The sequence below is a fragment of the Suricata suricatta genome, chromosome 2, assembly GCF_006229205.1.
Source record: "Suricata suricatta isolate VVHF042 chromosome 2, meerkat_22Aug2017_6uvM2_HiC, whole genome shotgun sequence".
Taxonomy (NCBI): Eukaryota; Metazoa; Chordata; class Mammalia; order Carnivora; family Herpestidae; genus Suricata; species Suricata suricatta.
The window spans coordinates 13,820,326-13,835,479 of record NC_043701.1 but is presented as its reverse complement, the minus strand read 5'-3'; the positions used below and the strand labels follow the sequence as shown (position 1 = coordinate 13,835,479).

Genomic DNA, 15,154 nt, shown 5'->3' with positions numbered 1-15,154 from the left:
TATAAATAAGGGGGATTCCCTAGGGACCCAGGTTAGTACTAATTTAATTTTTGAAATTTGTAATTCATCTGAAAGAGGGAGCACACCATGAAATCCACACATTTGTATATTCCTCTAAGCTCTTCTGCTTTTAGAAATATCAGATCAATTAGAATAAGTTTCTAACACTCTTCTAAGATTGTGTAAGTCACACAAAAGTGGCAGCTAACTTTCAATGTAATGAAGAAAATATAAAATAATACGCTTGAGAGAAAAGCATCAAAACTCTACTTACATGATAATGAACTTTCAAGCTATGAATTACTACCGAGCAAAAGGGTTTGAAATCATTGAGGACTGAAAAGGACCCGTGGTCATACAATTCCGTAAGATACTGCAAACCGTCTTCTGAGCGATTTGCTATCTACCTTAACACGTTGGGAGAGATCTGCAGTGAAGAAATCTGTTTAACCTTGTTCTGGGCTTAAGTTTTAGTTAAGTTTTTAGAAGGTGAAAGCATGGGTCATTAACATCAAAGTCAGCTACTGAGAGAAACGAGGCCACGGGGCGCTGTGACTTTGCCGGTAGAATCCATGGGGACCACCATTTTTAAGTGGTCCCAAATTGGATGGACCATGGTTCCAACCTAATATGGTGGCTTGTGTCTTCTCAGTCCTCAAAGCCTGTAGAAGTGACGGTTATTGCCTCATTCACCCACATAACTAAGCTGGTGGTGACTGAGCAGATACAGGAGACCTGGAAGCTTCAGACATGACAGCCTGAGCGAGGCTGGGTGTGTCACTCAACAGTAAATGAGCCAATCATATCTCTGTGCATAGGGACTCAGTTAAAGAAAAGCCAGACCGACAGGGAAGGCTGGTATCTCTCACAGTCGCTGAGAATCCAGCTCTCTGCCTAATTTTTCACTTTCATCCAGATGTTTCCTGTCAGGAAGGCACAGTCAATAATGTATGAATCTTAAAGGCGGAGGCAGATGTGGTTATTATTCCCTCCAGGCCTTTCCTGCCTTGGAGAAGACATATTACTCCAGAATGACTACAATTTTAAAAAATTTAAGTTGATATAGCCAGCTTATGAGTAAAGGCATAGCTACAATCATTTCAGTGCAAAAGGCTTCACAGAATTACAGTCTTCATTACGGTTTAGTTTGGCCTTTAAATTTTCACTGTACACGCTTCGGATGATCACGCATGAGGGCTTCTAGGACAGGACCTAGGCTTCTAGCAATGTTGCGGCAAGCAGCTTTCTCTCGGCTGCATGAGCCTGCAGCAGCCTATTTTTAATATTTGCTTTCATTTCTTAATCCTTCCAAATAATAAAAATGAAAGTCATTATAACCAAGTGTGGCTGCAGCAATAAATACTTGGGAGTCCAAAAAGACATTGTCCCTGCCTGACCAGTTGCCCATTTTCCAGAATGTCTGGGTATTTATCTAACAGCACGAGACCATTATCTTTCAACACAGTTGTATTCCGCTGACACCTAATCTCCTAATTAGAATCGGTATAATGATGGACTGTTTAAATTCTGGTTAAAATGTTCCTTTTCCATTTGCATTTTAAAGAAAACACACTCCTCATCACGGGTACCCCATCGTGGGTTATAATTTGGCTTTCCTTTGCCAGAATCATAATGTCACTCTGACTTGCCACTGGTTAAATCTAAACGAGCATCTAAATGTGCCTCCCAGCTTGGCTGTTGCTTGGCAACACCAGCAGCCACCTCCTCATCGGGGTGAGTTCTAATTGGTCACAACTCCTGACAGGAACCGCTGACTTATTAGAAATGACACTTGATTATTCACCTAGATGGCTAGTGCTGATACTTACCAGCAGGAAATTCTGCATAAAAATAAGTCGTGGATGTTTTTAATATCTGGGTGGCAGAAGGAGGTAATATGTTTTGTTAACTGGTGTTAATTTTACATTTGTTAGCCACCAGTTTAAAGCACTCTGAGGCATTAATTTTTTCATGTTTAAAGCCAACGATATGCTTAAATACCATCTCCCATCCCCATGAGCTGACCCTTATTTATTCAGAAAATTCCCCTCTGACATCAGTTCCAAAACACCACTGCCCGCAGGTCTCAGAGTGCCAAATAGAATGAAACATTAAATTCATAAAATTCAATGAAGGTTTAGTAGTTCCTATCTTTAAGGGGTTTATAATGCAGAAACGCAACAAGTGCATAAATTCCTACATGATCACCAAGCATAGAAAACGGTGACAGAGTTCACAGCCTCTTTGGAGCATCAGAAGCCACTCAGGGGCGGGGCGGGGAGGGGGAGGGTGGAGAGAAGGGGGTAGCATTGGAAGTGAGTCCTGAAGATCTGACTGAGTTTTGAGAGAGGGACAAGGTGTGTTGCAAGTGGAATGAGCTACAGGAACAAAGGCATCTGGGAGAAAAGTACAGGACGTGTTCAGGGAACAGAGGAGTACAAATTGGCTGGAACACGCAGTGTATGAGAGAAAGCTGGAGAAGGAGGTTGAGGCACAGACAGTTCTGTACCAGGGGGAGTGTTCCGTGTGAGCTTCACTGGAGAGTGAGTAGCTATTAGGTACTTGAAAGAGAGGGAATAAGGACACAGACTTCCCCTGGACCCGTGGGACAGACGCTTGTGCAGCAGATGAGGACAGGTACAATTCAGACCTCTGGGTCTCCCCTTTCCATGGCCCCAGGGGGACGGCTCCCAAGGGCCATGTTTTGATTTCAGGGTGGCAGTCTCTCTCGATGCTTTTTCTGAATCCTTCTTCATATGTAGACAAACAAGTCACCCAGTCTACACACCACCGAGGCATGGGGGTAATCTCAGTTTGAAGCATAAGATAATGCAGAAGTGGGGTGCCAGGGTAGCTCAGTCAGTGAAGCGTCTGACTTCAGGGCAGGTCATGATCTCATGGTTTGTGAGTTCAAGTCCTGCATCCGGCTTTCCGCTCTCAGTGCAGAAATTGCTTTGGATCCTTTATCTCCCCCTCTGCCCTCCTCCTACTTTCCCACGCATGCGTGCATGCACAAGCTCTCGTCCTCTCTTTCTCTCTCTCTCTCAAAACAAATAAACATTAAAAAAAAAAAAGAATGCAGAAGGAACCCTCTCCTTCCCTCTCTGCTCAGGAAATGAGTCTTCCCTAGCAGTCAGGCCAACTCTGTTCTCCAAACTTCCAGGGGCTCCAAAGGCTTAATGGTATTTGTTTATTTGTTTGTTTTCCAAGTTCATGTCATCAAAGCTGCATGAAGTGAAATTATAAACTAGAAGCAAATTGAGGAACAAAAGGAATGTGGATTCTGATTTTGGAGGAAAAAGCAACAAGCCAGGAGTCAGAGGATCTGGATTTCTAATTCTCACTTTGACTAAATTATTGGAACATAAAAATACCCAGATTTAGGTCTTTATGTAATTCTAAATTCAGTGCATCAAAGAACTACAAGAAGACTTTCTTATGGAAGTAGAGCAAGCCGAGGGGCTCAGGGGTCCAGCCCTTTACTGGGGCCAATGAGGAAACTGCCTGCTCTTCCCATGGTCCCTAAGTCACTTACTTGCTTAATCTGATGCTCAGTGACCTCAGTCGAATCCTAGAATGTCCATGTAACGGGACTTTAGAGTGCACTGTAATCGGCCCCTCATTTGGGGTGAGGACCTCAGTTCAGAGAGATTCAAATGACTTGCCCAAAGTAAGAGGTAGAACCAGCATGGGTACAGGTGACACGGGGCCAGCTCCTGTGTCAGCACTGCATTGAAGCTAAGATAGAAAGAGCTCTTCAGTCTAGGAATGTTCCTTCTGTTAAGGCCCTCAACGAGCATTCAGTCAATCTGTCGTCACCTGGATACTTCTAGAGACTCAGCTGAATGTGTTCCACTGAGCTCATTCCTGATAGAACAAATATTGACAACTTCAATAGTACATGCCAGTGTACAAGAGTGGCCACCAGAGGGTGATGTTGAGAGTGTATTCATTATCTATTGCTAAATGTGTAACAATGAGACCAAAGCTTAACAGCTCTAAACAACAAAACTTTATTAGCTCATGGTTTCTTTGGGTCAGGAATCTGGCATGGCATAGCCAGGCACCTCTGTTTCAGGGTTTCTCCATGTAGTAGTCAAGCTGTTGGCCTGGGCTGTGATGTCATCTGAAGGCCTGACTGGGGGAAAGATCTGCTAATCTTACCTACATGGTTATTGGCAGGATTCAATTCTTAGTGGGCTTTGGAAAATAGGGTAAGTGCTTGTTCTATGTCCTTCAGCCAATGGAGATACTTAGAGAATAATAAGCATTTTCATTAGACTAATCTGGTGATTGAGTACAGAATGGATTGAAAAGTAAAAAGAAAGGAGTCTAGGAGGCTCTTTTGAAAACTGTTTTTTATAGCACACCTACATGTCAGGCACTACATAAAGTACTAAGATTACAAAGATGCTTCCACTTCTTTGTTCTTAAGAAGAAGGATGACAGCCATATTCCAGGTGACAGGTGGCAAAGCTTGAATTAGAATAGTCAGTGGGGAGATAAAGATCATACAAGGAAGTGATATTAACATGGTGACGCAAGAACAGGTGGATCAGATGTGGCATTGTCCATGAGGAATGAGAGGGGAGAAAATGCTGCCTGGCATCCAAAACCGTGTGAGAGCTTGGGGAGGGCAGGGTCCGCAAGAGGACAGCTAACATGCCTTCTAGGGCCAAGCCTTTTATGTATATGATTCTGTCACAACTCTTCAAGGGAGGTCTAATTATTCCCATTTTGCAGATGAAGAAGTAAACTCTGAAAAGTCAAGCCATTTGCCCAAGGTCACACAACTAAAAAGTGCCAAGGAGAGGAAATCTGATCATTGGCAGTGGCCTTGAGTATTTGCTTTCCTAGAGTCAAGCGTATTTTAACAAGGTGAACATTTTAGCCTCAAAGGACAATCTGGTGATGAAATTCTGGGGATCACCTAAAAGGAGAGAAAAAGGCCTCTGAGCAGGAGAATTTTTAGCTCTTCTTTGTCATTAGCCCATGCGTCCCCTTTTGACTACTCAGAAATCTTTCTCCACCTTCTTGAATTAACTCTGTTGCCCTCAGTCTATACCTTGACTCAGAATTTCCTAGACTCAGTTAAAAAAAAGATATAATATATATGTATTACATGTATATGTATTATACTGGGTGACTTAACTATACAGTCAACCCCAGGTAAGCAAGGACTTCCTTCCTTGAAGAATTTCTTTCCCAGGCTGAGGACGATACTTTACACTTGATGGTGACTGCTAGTTACCAAGTAGCTGCTGGCCAGCCATGCACTCAGCATCTTGTAGAATAAAGACAACCAATGAGAGGTGAGAGAAGGAAAATAGGTAACTTCCCCTGGGGGGCATGGCTGCTAGAATGTTATCCCCAAGAAGAAATCCTTCTTTTAAAACCTAATAATGTTAATATTTTATCTGATGATAAGTATAACAGATGTGCATTGTGAAAAATGTGGGAGAAAAACAAAAATAAAAATTTCTCACTATCCTACAATGATGAAATGTAACAATCCAATGAGAATCTTTTATTAAGATCTGACGATAGCATTGTGTGTTCATGTGTGTGTGTGTGTGTGTGTGCACAAGCCACCTATGCCTGCTTGTCTGCAAATCTACAGGAATAACTGCTGGGCTTCTGGATTGTATATAGATGATTGCAAGCCCATCAAAGAGAGCTTTTGTTTGTATGCAACTCGTGTAAGAGCGAATATTCCGTAACTACTTGTGTATAATGCAAGGAAGAAATCCTGAAATGACGGCTATTGGCCAACATACAGATCATGCTCCACTGTCTTATAATATTTTCTCTGTGTTGCTTTTTAAAACATTTTTCATATTACATGCCCCATCTCATATCACATTAACCCAAATAAAAATGTCATTATCCATTCAGTGCAACAGACAGCAGGCAGAGTGTGGTAGAAAATTACAATCATGCCAGTCAGCCACAAAGCATTCTAGTTCCAAGCACGTAGAGGAACCGGCGGTGGGCGGTGGGGCCAGCCCCCGTTTGCACTGTCCGGCACACACCTGGATTCAGTATGGGTGGACCCCTCTATATACAGGGCATGCTTCTCAAGAGTTGAGTGTAAATTCAATTTTATGTTGCATACCATTTTTGTTACATTAAGGAAGCCGGAAGCTTGATATCTAAAGACTTCCTTTCAAACAGTATTCTTCTCTTTTCTTTCTTTCTTTCTTTCTTTCTTTCTTTCTTTCTTTCTTTCTTTCTTTTAACCATGTTCTTATTCCTCTAAAATAAATCTAAGAGAAATTTTGGTATACGGGATTTTATTAAAATAGAGTTCACTTGTACCACCTAGTTTATTAAAACAATGGAAGAATATAGCTGGTGAAGCCAGTCACGGGTGTGTCTGAGAAAATACAGAATTCTTCAAACACGAAGGGCGTCTAAGAATTTTTGAGAATAATGGCCTAGAGGCCATGAAAAGTGACCCATTTAGGGGTACCTGGGTGGCTCAGTCAGTTAAGCATTCAGCTCTTGATTTCGGCTCAGGTCCTGATCTCACAGTTGGTGAGACTGAGCCTGATGTTGAGCTTTGGTGCTGACAGGAAGGAGCCTGCTCAGGATTCTCTCGCTCCCTCTCACTCTGCCCCTCCCTTGTTCCTTCTCTCAAAATAAATAAAATAAACATTTTTTAAAAAGTGACGTAGGGCGCCTGGGTGGCTCTGTTGGTTAAGCGTCCAACTTTGGCTCATGTCATGATCTCATGGTTCATGGGTTCAAGCCCCTCATTGGGCTCTGTGCTGACCACTCAGAGCCTGGAGCCTGCTTCCAATTCTGTGTCTCCCTCTCTCTCTCTCTGCCCCTTCCCTGCTCATGCTCTGTCTCTCTCTCTCTCTCTCAAAAATAAATAAACTTTTAAAAAGAATTAAAAAATTAAAAGTGACCCATTTACACACACTTTTGTACTGATGGATTATTAAGTGAACAGTTTGTGAGCATTTAGAAAAGAACGCAGTTGTCATAAATAGTCCACCCAGAGTTACCAAGAGTAAATCAGGATAGCCATTCTCATCCCTGTTTTGAGTGGACTTCAGGATAGGCATGTGGAGTAAATTACATTTCTCTTTAGGCAGATCATCTGACAAAGTCTTCCCCAGCCAACTGACTGGTACATTGCTGCCTGGCTGAATATTCACTTAGGTTCATGCACAGCTGGCTGAAGGGGCAGAAATGGTGATGACTGGCTGATTCCATGGCTACCCAAGGTAGCAGCCTGGTGGAGGGCCACAGGGCTCTGTGTTTGCTCTTGCATACCTACTGACAAACTGAATGAAGGCTTAGATGGCACACTTACCAAGTGTCCAATGGAACCAGAAGCACTAGGCAGTGTTACAGGAGATGAGATCCGAATGCATGAGGACATCGTTGGCCCATCCAAACAGGGTACAAACACTCTAGTGCTCTAAGCATTGGAAGCCTGATAAGCTGAAAGTCCTTTTCCCCAGGATTTGCCTCTCCAGATACTTCTTCCAGGAGCCTTGGCAACATGGGGGAGCTTCGGATGCCTGTCCATTCTCTCCACTGAGTGTGTTTGTTCTTCTCTGAGCATCTGCTCCTTGACCCGCTGTGTGGCTGCCCAGAGGTGCTGCCCAGGCCACTGTCCCTGGTCTGGGAACTAACACAGCCCTGGGTTAGACTACAGCTCACTCTTATTCACTGGGAACGTCCTTCTGCTTCTCAGGACTGACTCTGCCAGAGACCCTGTGTCTACAGTTCTGTCCTTACCCTCCAGAGCAGGGGGGGGGGGGTTGCAGAACTACTGGAGGGAGGGGTCCAACAAAGCTCTGTGTCCCTCCAACCAGCCACCCAGGCTGTCCCATCGGGCCAGGCTTCTTGGGTCACCTGAATGTTTTAGGGAGAGTTAAGAGCTTGTTCTGCTCAGAACACATGGCAAGACAAATTTTCATGGCAATAAATATCATGTAAATGTAAAGCGCCTCTAACAAATGGAGCCTAAAGTGTCAAAAAATCTGTTGCCTATGGTGGTGGCTCATGCAAAAAGACCATGTGGTTTTTGTTCACCAGAAGCTCAATGTTTGCCTGTCATACGTGTTTTCTAAAAAAAAGTCAACACACACCTGAGCTTGTGATTAGCAGGCAGGTTGGTCCATTTATGATTTTTTTAATAAAAAATTTTTAATGTTTATTTATTTTTGAGATAGAGAGCAGGGACGGGGCAGAGAGAGAGGGAAACACAGAATCCAAAGCAGGCTCCAGGCTCCGAGCTGTCAGCACAGAGTCCAGTGTGGGGCTCAAACTCACAAACTGCAAGATCATGACCTGAGCTGAAGTTGGATGCTTAACGGACTCAGCCACCCAGGCGCCCTGGCGGTGTAATAAGGAATCTTACCTGAAATACTGTGTTCCGTTTATGGAGCTGCCTTTCAGGAGTGACGCTGTTGACTGAGGGAGGGAGAGAGGGAGAGAGAGACCGCGCACCTGCACAATGAGAATGGAGAAGTGTGTGCAGACCATGTGTGCGAGGAGGGGCAGTTGAAGGGAGGGGGAAGCATCTAGTCTGTGAGGAGAAGCAGCACCTGCCGTCTGAGTACCGGAAGCACTAACCACCAAGAGGAAGAAGGCAATGAAAGCCGTGGGAGGTTGTTGGAGAGGGCAGATTTTGCCTTGGAACAATATTCCTTCTAACAAGTAGATGAACATTTTAAAACTTTCCCCAAAGCCTCAAAACTTTAAGAGCAAAGACTGAGGCTTACATAATCATTCCACTTCCTTCTCTATGGCTAAGGCATTGTTGTAGGTTCTGGGGACATAAAAATAAACAAAAAGACAGAAAAGCTTCCCTGCCCTCAGGTAGTTATAGTCCAGTGTCAAAACAGTAAAATCTAAACATAGTTAACATTTCAAAAATGTTTTCCATAAGAAATGGTCAGAACAATGGGGTGCCTGAGTGGCTCAGTTGGTTAAGCGTCCAGCTTCTGGCTTCGGCTCAGGTCATGATCTCACGGTTCGTGGGTTTGAGCCCCGTGTCGGGCTCTGTGCTGACTGCTAGCTCAGAGCCTGGAGTCTGTCTTCAGGTTCTGTTCTCCCTCTCTCTCAGACCCTCCCCTGCTCATGCTCTCTCTCTCTCTCTGTCTCTCAAAAATAAATTTTAAAAATGTTAAAAAAAAAAAAAAAGAAATGGTCAGAACGAGGTACTATGGCAGGTTGCTTTAGCTACAATGTTGTTCTAGAACAGGCATCGGCTGGAAGGATTCCCCTTGACGTTTCTGACCTGGCTTTGCAAACATACGGGAGAAAACAAAAGGTCATGTGGCTGCCCATCGACTCCACAAAGAATTCCATCCACTTGAAGCCACCAGCCGGGGTCAATGTGGTGGTGGCCAGAAGTGAGATCCAAACTTGTTGGATAATAAATACATGAATGTTCACGACACCATTCTCTGTATCTTTCTGGGCCTATGTTAGACTGTTTCCAAAATGAAAATATTTTAATATTTTTTAAATGAGGGGGGAGTTCCTGGGTGGCTCAGTTGGTTAAGCTGTTGGACTTCAGGTCATGATCTCATGGTCCGTAGGTTCAAGCCCCATGTTGGGCTCTGTGCTGGATCCTGCTTGAGATTCTCTGTCTCCTTCTCTCTCTGCCCCTGCCCCTGCAAACACTCTGTCTCTCTGTCTCTTTCTCACACAAATACAAATAATAAAACATTAAAAATTTAAAAAAAGAAAAAAGAAAAAAGAAACTCAGCAGTTTTTATGGGTGGGCATGGAAGGGCTCTTCAGGTCATGGGTTCCCTTATACATACTCAAAAATTTTAAGCAGCTGAAGCAGAAATAAATAGCCATCTATCAGAAATGCTGTAAAAATGATTTTCATATTGAATAAGTAGTTGAAATGGATGACCTTATGTTCCTTTGGAGGCCAAGATTCTATACCTTCATGGAAGATCTAAAGTATAATTGGAACCAAGCACACATGGATTTGGGCTAATTCCAGAGAGAGTACATATGGATTGTGGTCTATTTACTCTCTAATGCTAACCAAATGTCATGAAACCGAGCAGCGATTCTCATTTCTGTCTAAGCACTTAATGATCATTTTTGTAATTATTTCACAGTATTTACTATACATCCTTTCTTCTTTTTGCTTCCAAAAGAACAGATTGCTTAAGCTAAAATAGACATTCATGGCTATTGTATTTTGTGATGCTTGTGAATTTCAGAACTTCCTCTTGAATCTCAGCGGCAGGAAAGTTACCTTGTCCATTTTCCCAGGAAGCACCACACATAATCTCTTTATCTGCAGCTACTTTAGGTGTGCTCCCTGCATGGTGTCCTAATTACACCTTTGTTATCTGCTATCAGATGACTCCTCTGATCAGCCAAGCCTGCGACACGCTCCTGGCTCACTTAAGACACTATGCAGAATCCGGGGACACTTTCGACATCCGGAGGTAAGGGTGCAACGTGCTACGTGACAGATGAGAAATTGTACTTTTGAATTACTGCTTCTTGTAACTGTACATAATTGCTGGACAATTGCCTCAGGACCAGCAAACTATGGAAATGCTGCTAGATGCTCATAAAAGCATGGGTGGCCTGAATAATAAAAAAAGAAACCCGCGTGAAATGTGAAGAGAATATGAACAAAGGCCAGGGTAGGTGTGGCGTGTGGAGGGAAGCCTTGAGTGGGCAATGGCGTGTGGAGGGACACACCTCTGGCCTCTGCAGACACAGGAGTGGGAAGGACAGGGTCCTGGGGGGGGTGGGGGATGTCTATGCATTTTTACTTCAAGAAAAATTGTGATGCACCTCAGCCTGAAACCGTGACTTAGCAGTGAACACCAAATTTAAATGACTAATTATTTGGCTTTCCCTCCAGTTGTCCTCTGCTGAGTTGTGGCTTACAGAGTAGGCGAGAGATGCAGATCAGCAGAAGCTGGCTCATTCTTATTATCACTGCTAATAAAATAATAACATAATTATCACCAGCGTTTAAATTCTGCCATTGTGTTTATAAAGTTCTCTCATACACTTTCTCTCTGGGCACGAGATGCATGAGCTGGCTAAAGATAAGATGGGCTGAACAGCTACCAAAGCATAGTAAATAACTTAAAAACCCTTAACTCTTCCAAAAACAAGATAAAACAGAAAAAAAAACCCTCTTAACTCTTTGACCATTAGGATCAGATGAAGTCACATTCAGTAGGCAAACTGCTTTTGCTAAAGCGGGGACATGTGTAATCAATTGTAGAAATGTTTTCAATAAAGCAGTCAAAATAAAAGAAGTCATCTGGAGATGTCATTTATCCCTTAATGATAAGCTGTTGGTTCGGAAGAAAAGGAACTATGTATGTGCCTAAGTCAAGCCACAAAGATAAGAACTTTTAATCATAAAAGGATATGCACACCTCGTTGGTAGCCTTTTTTTTAGAAATAACCAGACAGTTCCTCTAAGATAACAAAAAAGGATCATTCTGGCTTAAAATGGCCATTTAAGGGCAGGCTTCTTAGAGCCTAAGAGGTTAATTTTTCCAGAGCTATTGCCAGACACTTTTCCTTCTGTTTGTTTCTAAAGTGCAACGTGTGTTTTCTGTAATAATATACATATGTTCATGAAGCTGGTCCCTAAGTTTGTCTTGAATTTATTTGAGTGTGAAGCGCCCTTGTTTTTTGTTTGTAACTCTTACAAAAACTGTAAAATCATTAGGAGGAAGAGGGGGAAACAGAGCTAATAAAACTAGACAACCAGGTTGTTAATTCATCAATCCCAACTTGCTAGATGTCAATTAACCACTGGATCCTGGCTTTGGACCAAGCCTGCACAGCTCTGGGGTACTGCGCATGAGCTCTGGGTGCCCCGTTTTCCCTTCCGCCTCGGGGAGGACAGGTTGGAGCATATTTCCTGGAATCTGACTGTGGCTGGTTGATTAAGGGCGCCTGAGGCTTGCAAGGGGAGGAAGTCATGTTCTCCTCCCCTCCCCGGTCTGTGTTTACATCAGCGCCCGGATATGTTTAGGGGTCTCCTCCAGAATCCCGGTGCCATGCGCCAAGGACCGGTCGCAGGGGCTCCTCTCCATCACCTCCTTTCAGCTCCAGCAGGCAGACCACGCAGCGGTGTCTCCTGAGGCGCGTGCGTGATGTCAGGTCAATGGCAGGTCCTTTCCAGATCCCGATGGTCTCCTCTCCCACAGGTGCTACAGCTGCTACACTACAGACGTGGTCGCCAGTGTCGCCTTCGGCACCCAGGTGGACTCCCGAGGGGCTCCGGAGGACCCCTTTGTGCAGCACTGCAGGCGTTTCTTTGCGTACTCCGTCCCCAGGCCTATCCTGGTTTTAATCTGTAAGTACAGCTCCCCCCAGGGCAGTAAGAAGGGGTCCAACAAGCTGGCCAGTACCCACGGCAGCTGGGCGGCCCAGGAAGCTCTTGCCATGACTCCAGGTATCTCAGAGAGTCACCCTGCGGAGTCCCCTCTGCAGAGGTCTTCTGTTCCCAGGCTCCTCTTGTCACCAGTCAGAGCCACCCACCACCAAGACAGGTAGCACCGGCCCCTCGAACCACCGCCACAGCCAGAACAGCAGCCGTGACCCGCCCTGAGTGCTTTGCTTGCATTGCCTAGTAGTGCTGTGTTCACCCCTATGAGAGTATTCTCATGCCCACTTCTCGGATGAGAAAATTGAGGCTTAGAAAGACAGAGCTAAGACTGGAACCCAAAGCCTTTCATTTTCTAGGACATATTTCTCCCCTCCAGCAAAATCCTCTTTGGAAGATGCCTCTGCTTGAAGCCCAACGCACAGTAAACTAGAAATCACACGCAAAGGGTGACTAGCAGGTCACCTAATGCTGTGGAGATTGGTTGATTTATTTTATTTTTATTTTAGAAGTGAGTTTTTACCCTCTGGCCCATTCCAGAATCTTCTTGCTTTTATGGAAGTATTGAAGTGTGGCTATTGCTGTTATTGATTATTGCCCTAACTTCTAACCTTTCTGCCAGGCTGCTAAATTGTATTCATTCCTTGGTCAGTTTCATTCCCATTTCTGAGTCCATTTCTGTGGAAGTCCATGTCACCTCCATCAGTCCTGCACTGAAATTGTAGGAAGAGTGGCTAAGGGGGTCAAAGCAGCTCCCCCCTTTGCCCCTCACCTTCTCCATCCCCTGGGGGCTGCTCCCCTGAGTCAGCTCTATTTGCCATTGACCATGGACACACCCAGGGTGAGGGGGTGGCTCCATTGTCCCAGCCCTGCTACCACTCCTCTCTGATTCCACCTCCCTTTTATCCCCTGTTGGTTCAGACTCTGGCTCTTGAAAACGGGCAGAGCGCTCCGAGATCTCCGAGAGTCCAAACCACCCTCTCCATCTTGGCTCCTGCGCAGTGCTTATGCGCAGTGAGCCCACCACTGAGGCTGGGAAGTTGAACTGACCTGAACAACACTTCAGCAGCTCAGCCCCTCGGCCTAGGCCACCCTTCAGGAGGGGATAAGTGTCCCCAGGTAGCCCTGTCTGAAGGCCATGGCAGCAAGGGCACAGGCTGTGTGCCTGGTACAGCATGGCCAGCATTCTTGCCACCAGCAGGCGGCAGCTCTTAGGGACCATTCCGGTAGCTCTGGGGACAATTACGGGGGGGAGGGGGGGGGAATGCAAATGACCAGAAAGTAGATCAGCTTTCACCACTTGCTAAGATTTGAAATGTGGCCTATAATCTGTCCTTTCTTGATGAAATACAAAGACCTTGAACCCTCAGATCTAGGGCCTAGAAAATTAATTTCTAAGTTTGAGACTGACTTCTTGGGAGCCAGATGGAAGTGGGGATTCAATTGTGCAGACATTTACCAAGTGCTTATGATGTGCAAGGAAGGTGAGGGGTCGGGAAGTGGAACATGACAAAAACCCTGCCATAAAGAGCGCAGGTCTGGAGGGGAGCCCTAGCTTCCCGTGACTCTAAGTCAAGGCCAGGGTCTGCTTCCCCGGCAACAGGCATCTAATAGCCCAGGGTTATTGCTGCCCTGTTTTCAGTGCCACTTTTGTTTTTTTTCTCTTTCAAGTATCATTTCCATCCATAATGGTCCCACTGGCCCGGATTTTGCCCAATAAGAACCGAGATGAACTGAATGGCTTTTTTAACAAACTCATTAGGAACGTGATTGCCTTGCGGGACCAGCAGGCAGCAGAAGAGGTAACGTATCTTAATAGGGCATGGCGTCGAAATGGAATGGGGCCTAATTTGGTAGAGTTCTGTCTTTTCTGTCTCTTCCCTCCCCACCCCGCACGCTGCACGATGCTGGCCTTTAGTGGCCTACCAGTTATGGCCTTCCAGGGCCCTGGAAGGAAGGGAGAAGGGGTGAGGAGGGGCAAACATGAAAGAGAAAGGGGAGGGGGAAGGATGGTGGAGAGAAGCCCAGAGTCAATTTTCCATGCTCTGCCATGGGTGCCCCCAAACTCATGGCCTGTTCCAAGCACAGGCAATAGCAGCTCTGAAGAATTTTCTAGGTAAATTTTCACATGTACTTTTCATCGGCATATTCTGTATGCTGAAAACTGGCAAGATGGAGTTTTAGAACGAACATCCCCACCAGTAGTGAGGACTGTGTCAGCTGTCATCAATCCCACGGCGGCTTGCAGCAGGGAGGATGTTGCTGCAAAGTCTGGGGCTGAGGGCCCGCTCATGCTTCATCCAAGACCCAGAGACTTCTTTCCTCCTTACAGCCTTGCACCAAGCTTGGCACATGGTAGGAATCCAGTAAATATTTGTTGTTTAAACTTGGCTGAGAATAGAAACTGGACTTTTCAGTATTTGGAAGATAATGTCACTGTTGGATGCACTCATGCATGTATAACATGCATTCAAGAACGTTGCTTTGAGAGGGAAAAAAAAAACCCACAGGGCTGAAATGTCTTCTCCAAAATTGACTTGTGCAGGCTTTAAAAGAGTTGCTCAAAGATGGGCCCAGAGGGCTTAACAAGAGAGGACGTGAGGTCCCTTGTGCACCATTGGTCCAGAATGAGATCGGGGGTTAATTAATGGCTGGATGCACCCGCAGCCCCTGGAGACTGTGAGGCAAAGGAGTCTGGTTCAGGTGGCAGGGGAAGGTGTATAGGAGCTCATGCCCCTTGACCCGCACCATGGTGAACTCCACTTGATGCCCTTGGAGTTGTGGGAAAAATTA

At 45.1% G+C, this 15,154-nt stretch overlaps 1 protein-coding gene across 2 annotated transcripts in view; it reads left to right on the top strand.

The window, feature by feature from the left end:
• TBXAS1 (thromboxane A synthase 1) overlaps positions 1-15,154 on the top strand; it is a 150,991-nt gene that overhangs the window by 85,501 nt on the left and 50,336 nt on the right. For both annotated transcript variants that reach the window (XM_029922693.1, XM_029922701.1), the window contains 3 exons: positions 10,354-10,442; positions 12,183-12,331; positions 14,033-14,163. In XM_029922693.1, coding sequence (XP_029778553.1) covers positions 10,354-10,442; positions 12,183-12,331; positions 14,033-14,163 — 369 coding nt within the window. The remainder of the gene's footprint in view (positions 1-10,353; positions 10,443-12,182; positions 12,332-14,032; positions 14,164-15,154) is intronic.